Source organism: Cherax quadricarinatus, chromosome 30 (assembly GCF_038502225.1).
Source record: "Cherax quadricarinatus isolate ZL_2023a chromosome 30, ASM3850222v1, whole genome shotgun sequence".
NCBI lineage: Eukaryota > Metazoa > Arthropoda > Malacostraca > Decapoda > Parastacidae > Cherax > Cherax quadricarinatus.
In genome coordinates this window covers 6,787,221-6,797,627 of record NC_091321.1, presented here as the reverse complement: position 1 = coordinate 6,797,627, position 10,407 = coordinate 6,787,221, and the positions used below count along the sequence as shown (strand labels likewise).

Here is a 10,407-nt window from a genome sequence, read left to right as displayed (position 1 = left end):
GGGTAGGAGAGTACCAAGGTGTGCTCTAGCGTAGGACAGTACAAAGGGTTGCTCTAGGGTAGGACTCCCCTCAAGGAAGGTTATTTGATGTTGGTGAGGGGCTCTTGATTTAGGGAATTGGATCTGTGCTCCAGTTCCCCGAATTAAGCCTGAATACCTCCACATCCCCCCCCCCAGGCTGCGGGTTTAGCTTCCCCCTTGATTATAATAATAATCGACAGTACCAAGATGTGTGTGGGCAGCTAAGGTGTGCACTAGGGTAAGGCAGTGCCAAGGTTTGTGCTAGGGTACGACAGTACCAAGGTGTGTGGTAGGGTTCGACACTACCAAGATGTGTGCTAGGGTAGGACAGTACCAAGGTATGGTCTAGGGTAAGACAGTACCAAGGTATGCTCTGGGGTAGGACAGTACCAAGGTGTGTGCTGGAGTACGATAGTACCAAGGTGTGTTCTAGGGTAGAACAGTACCAGGGTGTGCTCTACGGTAGAACAGTACGAAGGTGTGCCCTAGGGTAGGGAAGTACCAAGGTGTGTGTTAGGGTAGCACAGTACCAAGGTGTGTGCTACGGTAGGGTAGTACCAAGGTGTGTGCTAAGATAGCACAGTACTAAGGTGTGCTTAGGTAGAACAGTACCAAGGTGCGCTCTAGGGTAGGTCAGTGCCAAGGTGTGCTCTAGGCTAGGACAGTACATAGGTGTGCTCTGTAGGTGTGGGTAGGACAGTACTAAGGTGTGCTCTAGGGTAGGACAGTACCAAGGTGTGCTCTAGGGTAGGACAGTACAAAGGTGTGCTCTAGGGTAGGATAGTACAAAGGTGTGCTCTGGGGTATATAGTACCAAGGTGTGCTCTAGGGTAGGACAGAACCAAAGTGTGTATGGGGATAGGATAGTACCAAGGTGTGCTCTAGGGTAGGACAGCCCAAAGATGTGCTCTGGAGTTGGGCAGTACTAAGGTGTGGCAGTGCCAAGGTGCTAGGGTACGACAGTACCAAGGTGTGTGCTAGGGTAGGACAGAACCAAAGTGTGTACGGGGATAGGATAGTACAAAGGTGTGTGGAATGGTAGGGCAGTACCAGGGTGTGCTCTGGGGTAGGGTAGTACCAACGTGTGCTCTAGGCTAAGACGGTACCAAGGTGTGTTAGGGTAGCACAGTACCAAAGTGTGTGCTAAGGTAGGATAGTACCAAAGTGTACTCTAGGGTAGGACAGTATCAAGATGTGCCCTAGGCTAGGGCAGTACCAAGGTGTGTTAGCACACACCTTGGTGCTGTGCTACCCTAAGGTAGGGTAGTACCAAGGTGTGCCCTAGGGTAGGACAGTACCAAGGTGTGCTCTAGGGTAGGACACTACAAAGGTGTGCTCTTGGGTATATAGTACCAAGGTGTGCTCTAGGGTAGGACAGTACAAAGGTGTGCTCTGGGGTATATAGTACCAAGGTGTGCTCTAGGGTAGGACAGTGCCAAAGTGTATGCTAGGGTAGGACAGAACCAAAGTGTGCACGGGGATAGGATAGTACCAAGGTGTGCTCTGCGGTAGGACAGTACCAAGGTATGCCCTAGGGTAGGAGAGTACCAAGGTGTGCGTTAGGGTAGCACAGTACCATAGTGTGCTAGAGTAGGATAGTACCAAGGTGTGCTCTAGGGTAGGACAGTACCAAGGTATGTGCTAGAGTACGATAGTACCAAGGTGTGCTCTAGGGTAGGACAGTGCCAAAGTGTATGCTAGGGTAGGACAGAACCAAAGTGTGTATGGGGATAGGATAGTACCAAGGTGTAGTGTAAGGCAGTATCAAGATGTGTGCTAGGGTAGGGGAGTACCATATTGTGCTGAGAAGAGTGCTAATGTGTGCGCTAGAGAAGGAAAGTACCATGTGTTCTGGGGAGTCGGAATAGGGTAACTGCTTGACATAGTCTAGGTTAAATATAAAAAAGACTTAATATGAGCGGGCTTTCCTTTTGTTCGCCGCTATATGACCATTATCAGAGAAAGTGTTAAACCGGTAAGGGGCATACAGCGCTGCCCTTTCGTTGGCCAAGTCTGGAAACGTGCTAAACCCAGATGGGTCATACAGCACCTATGTAAAACTTGTGGTTAAAGTGGCTTGAAGCCTAGCTACTATTCAAAGGTTCATTAAGACTGCAATTAACTTGACACCAGACGAATACTGTAATAGAGGTATGTGTGTACACACATACGTACCTCTGTATCCATCGATACTTGTGGAAATATCTACTTTTTTTTTCATATTACATTATGTAAAACTATTTTGAAACCTTGTTTAATTAAAAATAAAGTATAAAAAAAATCTTATTTATCTTGCTTCCTTTGGTAGGGTAATGAAGCGTTCACTAAGTTCGTGGGAAAGAGAAACAAAGTTTGGCAATTGCTTTTTTCTTTATTTACTTACAAAAATACGTCTTTATAGTTTCTTGTCAAACACAAAGTTATGTTGTCTAATGCCTCGCTCCCTCAGCCTCGCCTTCCTGCAAGCTTCTCACCAGGGCTGACCTGCTGCAACCCACAACACTGAACAATTACAAAATTTATAGTAACTAACATTTTTCACAAAACTTACTTTTTGAATTGTCTGATTAGGTAATCTTGTTGCTCTGATTAAAAAAAAATGAGCATATGCAAAACAAGCCATGACCATTACCGACCTGCAGATGTTGGGCAATTAGAGTAGTGTCAAGGGGAAGCTGAAGCTGGTGGAGGTCATGACGAGGCTCTACTGAAGGCGAGGCTTGCGATGGAACTCAGTGACAGAACTTACATGGATACAATTATTATTCACAATTTGTGTCACCGCCAGAGTAATCTTACCTACGGTCTGTTTTATACAAAACATTTGAGTTTTTTAATAAAATGAAAAACAGAATGCGTGAAAGTCGTCTTCCAGTAACGCAGATGAAACTTCTTTTTACAATGTACAACACATATTTTGTCTTTTCAAGAACACAGCACTACAAATCTCAACGAGTTGTCTTTTTTGGCAATTGGACTGACATTTGCCATATCTCCAAAGCTGTACAGTTGACATTTGACACAAAACGATAAAATTCTTATTGCAAAAGCCCTTAATACTTTACCTCTACCTTCACATACTGTATTTAGAAAATTCTGCTCTACTGGGCTCAAAGAATGAGCCAACCTCAGTGTCAATTAGGTTAAAAAAAAATCCTCAAGGAAAAGATTGGAAATCAACCTTCAAGACAATCCTGAAGCCGTCTCATCTCCCCAAGCTGACAGCATATGAAGCACACGCAACGTAAGAGTCAAGTCTTGGATACGAAGCTGGAAATCTAGTCTTATTCCTGTCATTTATAAAACTTAAAAATTCATGAAAAATTATAAATCGCAATTGCACTGAATGTACATTATAAATGGAAGCTAAAAATACTGTGTATGTACATATATACAATATATGAAGAACTCCAAGCAAGAACTAAACAATCATTGGTAAACTAGAATGTTTGTTTATTTTACATTAAATTGAAGCCTATCTGAGTGGTTAACACAGGCTGCAAATTTAAAACAATCATATAGCTCCTATTAGAAAAAATAACAATACTGACAGTAAATGTGTCTGGTTCTGCCAATGTTGCTAGTTTAGTTCTCGCCTGAAGCGCCACATTATATATACATACACATTGTATACATGCATATATGCATATATACAACACATTGAAATAACTGAATAGCTTCAGACGGCTATAGAACAGAGGGATATCAACGACTCGCAAAATTGTAAAAACACGATTATAAACATCTCGCAGAACGGGTGGGGGTTGAAACCCAGCCGTTGTGTGACAGGAGTATAAAGTTACAACAGGAACCTGATGATCAACTGTGTTCCAAGACTTCACAATCAATCGGGTGACAAAAGGACACAGGACTTCGCATACAAAACAAGACTTAAATATCTAAGTCAATGCCTGGGCGTCTAAGACCATCCAGGGGAAATTCCAAATACATCTTAGGACACCAAAATTGTACTAAAAAATAATAGCTCAAAATAAAAAAGCTTTTTTTTAAGTTGGAAACATGATATTACAAAAACTACCAATTCACCACGAGCTGAATTTCTCTACTGTACACAAAAATATTTCCATTTGTCTCAACAAGTGTAACATAATTAGCAATGGTTGTGGTAGCTAGTATATCCTGAAGATACACCGAAGAGCAGTAGTGCGCGCCAATCAAAGTACAACTTAAAGGAGATCATTTACAGAGCCCTACTTGGGGGAAACTGCGTAGCCTATCTGTTCCATCCATTAGCTCCTCACAAGCGGGTTTGACGTCCTGGTGAATTTCATATCATTTTGGTTCATAAAAATTTAAACTCTGTTGAAGGTAAACTAGTTTACAACAATATCACTTTAGAAAACGAAGGTATGGCCACATCTTTAAATCAAATTCTATATTCAACAAGAAAAAATTAAGAATTATGAATAAATTTTATCTAGAAATAAAAATCTTTTTAAAGTTTAACTCTGCATCTCAAAATAATTAGCAACCAAAATACGGAAAAGAAAATGTACAAAATTGGCATATATCTGCCTCTAGATGCCAAGGACCACACTCAAGGAATAAAGTTCAAAACTTTAACAAATCTGTAAATATACAAGGAAATTATTCTAGTCAACATCATAATTCTCAAGGAATTGTGAAAAAACTAATTCTTGAACTTCTCCCTTGACTGCAGGAACCGTAGGCTAGAAGGGGCACCACAACCGTAGGCTGGACGATCCACAACCGTAAGTTGGGTAACCACAACCTAACATGAATTTAGTGACATCTTTGGAATATGCTGTTCGTTGTGGGGGAGCTGACGCAGGGGTTCACATGTCCAAGCAAATAGTACTACAAACATTTACTTTTGTCAGAATTATGACTTTTTGATATACAGAACTTACACACTTGAGCAATGGCTTATGATCAATTCTGTACAAGGGGAGAACATATGTACACTTTGTACACGCTCATATTTTTTCAAGCACCAAAATAAATTAAGTCCTTTACATTTTTTACAAGGTTGGACTCGTAACACATAACCTTTGGTTTACAAGCCTGAAGCTCTTTCAGAAGATAGCCGAGACTGCATTGTTTGGCATTGCGAGTGCGGGTGGTGGGCGTGAGGGGTGGCGGGGACCACACCCACATCACCGCCCACCATGACTGCTGCTCCACCGCTGACCACCACCACCACACCTTCACTGGCCACAGTGTCAGCGTCGGGCTGGAGTCAGCGGCAGGTGGGTCAGGGGCACGATGCCCTGGGCGAGGTTACAGACAATAAATAGTTGTGTGACCCAAGCCGTACTGGGCCGGGCCGCACCATAAATACGGCCGGAGATCCTCAGTACCCCCGGCCGAGGACAACGCACCGCCAGGGTGCCAGCGAGGGAGGGGGACTGTACACAGGCACCGCCGCAATTTGCATCCCACTATGAGAAGCGGGCTTCACCAAGCTTTGGTATGAGGGATGCGATGTGGCGCCGCCCATATGCCCAGGTGGAGGGTGCCGCCCGCATCTCAGGTGAGCGGATCCACAATGCGGGCGGCATCCTGGTACTCAGGGAGGGGCGTTGAGGGCCAGCCTACAGATGAGGGTGGGTGCAAAGCTTAGAGCACCACTAGAGGGGGCCGCCATCAAAGCGACTCTTGGGACGAGGTGGAACACTTATCAAGGGAGGTTTGGTCAGGATGGCGAATCCTGGTCGGTTGAGTGTTGTTGAGCCAGGGATGCTGCAAGATGCTGTCTAGCGTTGGTCGCTCAGTGGGCCGCACCCGCAAGCACCACCGCACCAGGTGTTGACAGTCCTCGTCCACCGTCGTCCGGAACTGTACTCGCGCCGCAACGATCTGCTCATCGTGCTCGAAGGGAATGTCACCACAGACAATGTCGTAAAGAAGGATTCCCAGTGACCAGACGGTGGCTGGAACACCTTCATACTGGTTGTGTCTGATCCACTCAGGCGGTGAGTACACCCGCGTCCCGTCGAAGTCAGTGTAGCTCTTGTCTGACAGGAGGGCACCAGAACCAAAATCTATGAGCTTGAGCACCGCCCGGCCCTTGGAGTCATAAGTCACAAGCAGGTTCTCATCTTTGATGTCCCTGTGGATGACGCCCGCAGCGTGGCAGTCACGTACAATATCCACAACCTGATGGAACCAAAAGTTGCAGTCACTTACATTGTACAGTGCCTCACACACTGCAGACAGAACAATCTAATTCAAATTCTATATACCAATAACTAATTACTACAGTAAACACTTCAGTTTTAGCTACATAAATTATTACTCAGCATGGAACAAAAATAAAAGTTCTGGTATGCCTCACCTGCTTGAAGAGGGAGCGGGCCTCCGTCTCTGGTATGACCTTGCGCTCTGTGATGTAATCAAAGAGGTCCTTGCACGGCTCCGGCCGCTCAAACACCAGGAGAAAGGAGTCATCTCTCTCTATCCAGTCGAGTAGTTTGACAACGTTGGGTACGTGGGTCACCCTTAGCAACAGCGCCACCTCTCTGGGAGCACGGCGACCTCCAACCTGTTAACAATAAACATTAGTTCCGTTAATAATTTTGTAACTATTACATGCAAAGATTTAATATACAAAGTAGTATGTCTAAATATTTACATGACAAACTAAGATTTCTGTCTAAAGGCAGTAACTATGAATGTCTGCTACCCGGTGATTCCCCCACTCACACCTAGGAGACTCCCCCCCCGCGCACCTACCTAAGTCCAGATGACTACCACCACCTAGGAGCCGTGTTGGAGAGAGGCCAGCGCCCCTCCCCACATTCCTCACAAGGACTTACCCCCACCCCCAAACATACGGTACACTAACCTGTTCCACCAGCCTCAACTACCCCGCCCCCAATCTCTTACATGAAGACTGCTTTAAGCTTACACAAGCCTTAATTAAGGCTGAAATACCGAAGGTCAACATGAATGCTGCTGTCTCACCCGTCATTACTTGCTGCCCGTACCGTGGTTTGCTGCCATACACCCCTCCGACCATCTACATCAACAAACGCATCACCACTGAAGGTAATGGATGAAGATGGGAAAGGTGGGGTAAGTAGGAAAATTCTGATACGATGTGCATTAGAAGTGAAGAGTTATCTGCTTTCAAAGTGCACTCATTCATCATTTGAACTTTGTTTTACTAAACTTTCTGCTCAAGGAAAGCTTGGATCGATAAAACACCATCTACGAAAAAAAATTGCAATAAAATAATTAAGTCTTATTCATTCCTACAATCAACATGTGATTAGCTATCAAACCAAAACAATCCTAAACCAAAGCTCCATCTCTGCCCCCTAAACCAAAGCTCCATCTCTGCCCCCTAAACCAAAGCTCCATCTCTGCCCCCTAAACCAAAGCTCCATCTCTGCCCCCTAAACCAAAGCTCCATCTCTGCCCCCTAAACCAAAGCTCCATCTCTGCCCCCTAAACCAAAGCTCCATCTCTGCCCCCTAAACCAAAGCTCCATCTCTGCCCCCTAAACCAAAGCTCCATCTCTGCCCCCTAAACCAAAGCTCCATCTCTGCCCCCTAAACCAAAGCTCCATCTCTGCCCCCTAAACCAAAGCTCCATCTCTGCCCCCTAAACCAAAAGCTCCATCTCCGCCCCCTACCTGTGACAACACAAGCAACTTGTCGGTTTTTCAAATCATTCATCACAAGCAATAATACTGGCTCCCACCCCACCTCCCAATACCCCACCCAACTACCATAAACACGAGGCAATTGGTAGGCGCCATGATGGAGGCGGCGGCTGTTGCCTGCCTTTGTTATGCTTCGTTGGTCATCCCCGCCGCCTCCAGTGGGTACTTTGCCAATAAAGCCCATCAATTCAAAGCAACAGCAATGAAGCAAGTCCCCGGCAACGAACCTTCTATCTACCCACTAGGAAATACCGGACCACTCACCCATGAGCACATTAAAACAAAAAAAGCTCCAGACAACACAAGGCCTGCCTATTTACATTCCACAGGTAGATAAGATCTGAACAGGTGAGGGGGAGGAGGAAGGCCGAGTGCCACAAGGCTAGTCTACAAGTTAACCTTTAACATAACATTCCTCAAAAAAAAAAAAAAAAGGAAAAGCGGGAGCAGCAGCTTGTGACCCGATACCCCAATTAGAACGGTGGGGGGAGAAAAAAACAATCCCTGTGAATCTTTAAGAGGCAGGAATACTTGCTTCCCCGAATGCCCCTTCAACACCTGCATGCAAAGCAGACCCGGCATTTCACAGCCTCTGGTTAAAAAAAAATAATTAGGCAAGTGGTTGAGCCTCTCCGTGGGCGCCCGATGCCCACGCCATCATTGTCCAGGACCAGGTTTGGAAAGCAACGGTTTTAAACTAGGCCAAAATGGTCCCCAAACCGCTAAAAACACCACCACTCATAGCTACAAGATTCTTCCGTGGTTGGTTTGGTGGATTTAAATCCTGTCAACACACGAGGGTCACTGAGGCTGCATGTGATCTGTTCACTATCAATATGGGCGTATAAGAATTAAAGTAAACCAAGTTCATATATAGTTATATATACAAATGGATTTGTCAGTTAAAAATAGGAGAGGAGAGTTATTAAATGGAGAGTTAGAGGTATTGGGAAGATGGAAGGAATATTTTGAGGAATTGTTAAATGTTGATGAAGATAGGGAAGCTGTGATTTCGTGTATAGGGCAAGGAGGAATAACATCTTGTAGGAGTGAGGAAGAGCCAGTTGTGAGTGTGGGGGAAGTTCGTGAGGCAGTAGGTAAAATGAAAGGGGGTAAGGCAGCCGGGATTGATGGGATAAAGATAGAAATGTTAAAAGCAGGTGGGGATATAGTTTTGGAGTGGTTGGTGCAATTGTTTAATAAATGTATGGAAGAGGGTAAGGTACCTAGGGATTGGCAGAGAGCATGCATAGTTCCTTTGTATAAAGGCAAAGGGGATAAAAGAGAGTGCAAAAATTATAGGGGGATAAGTCTGTTGAGTGTACCTGGTAAAGTGTATGGTAGAGTTATAATTGAAAGAATTAAGAGTAAGACGGAGAATAGGATAGCAGATGAACAAGGAGGCTTTAGGAAAGGTAGGGGGTGTGTGGACCAGGTGTTTACAGTGAAACATATAAGTGAACAGTATTTAGATAAGGCTAAAGAGGTCTTTGTGGCATTTATGGATTTGGAAAAGGCGTATGACAGGGTGGATAGGGGGGCAATGTGGCAGATGTTGCAAGTGTATGGTGTAGGAGGTAGGTTACTGAAAGCAGTGAAGAGTTTTTTACGAGGATAGTGAGGCTCAAGTTAGAGTATGTAGGAAAGAGGGAAATTTTTTCCCAGTAAAAGTAGGCCTTAGACAAGGATGTGTGATGTCACCGTGGTTGTTTAATATATTTATAGATGGGGTTGTAAGAGAAGTAAATGCGAGGGTCTTGGCAAGAGGCGTGGAGTTAAAAGATAAAGAATCACACACAAAGTGGGAGTTGTCACAGCTGCTCTTTGCTGATGACACTGTGCTCTTGGGAGATTCTGAAGAGAAGTTGCAGAGATTGGTGGATGAATTTGGTAGGGTGTGCAAAAGAAGAAAATTAAAGGTGAATACAGGAAAGAGTAAGGTTATGAGGATAACAAAAAGATTAGGTGATGAAAGATTGAATATCAGATTGGAGGGAGAGAGTATGGAGGAGGTGAACGTATTCAGATATTTGGGAGTGGACGTGTCAGCGGATGGGTCTATGAAAGATGAGGTGAATCATAGAATTGATGAGGGAAAAAGAGTGAGTGGTGCACTTAGGAGTCTGTGGAGACAAAGAACTTTGTCCTTGGAGGCAAAGAGGGGAATGTATGAGAGTATAGTTTTACCAACGCTCTTATATGGGTGTGAAGCGTGGGTGATGAATGTTGCAGCGAGGAGAAGGCTGGAGGCAGTGGAGATGTCATGTCTGAGGGCAATGTGTGGTGTGAATATAATGCAGAGAATTCGTAGTTTGGAAGTTAGGAGGAGGTGCGGGATTACCAAAACTGTTGTCCAGAGGGCTGAGGAAGGGTTGTTGAGGTGGTTCGGACATGTAGAGAGAATGGAGCGAAACAGAATGACTTCAAGAGTGTATCAGTCTGTAGTGGAAGGAAGGCGGGGTAGGGGTCGGCCTAGGAAGGGTTGGAGGGAGGGGGTAAAGGAGGTTTTGTGTGCGAGGGGCTTGGACTTCCAGCAGGCATGCTTGAGCGTGTTTGATAGGAGTGAATGGAGACAAATGGTTTTTAATACTTGACGTGCTGTTGGAGTGTGAGCAAAGTAACATTTATGAAGGGATTCAGGGAAACCGGCAGGCCGGACTTGAGTCCTGGAGATGGGAAGTACAGTGCCTGCACTCTGAAGGAGGGGTGTTAATGTTGCAGTTTAAAAACTGTAG

At 45.0% G+C, this 10,407-nt stretch overlaps 1 protein-coding gene across 3 annotated transcripts in view; it reads right to left on the bottom strand.

The window, feature by feature from the left end:
• Nucleotides 1-2,372: 2,372 nt before the first annotated feature.
• LOC128692612 (serine/threonine-protein kinase pim-1) overlaps nt 2,373-10,407 on the bottom strand; it is a 48,256-nt gene continuing 40,221 nt past the window's right edge. For all 3 annotated transcript variants that reach the window (XM_053781813.1, XM_070089867.1, XM_053781812.2), the window contains exons 3-4: nt 6,341-6,547; nt 2,373-6,162 (exon numbers count right to left, since the gene is read on the bottom strand). In XM_053781813.1, the coding sequence (XP_053637788.1) occupies nt 5,650-6,162; nt 6,341-6,547 (720 nt within the window). In that variant the 3' untranslated portion in view covers nt 2,373-5,649. The remainder of the gene's footprint in view (nt 6,163-6,340; nt 6,548-10,407) is intronic.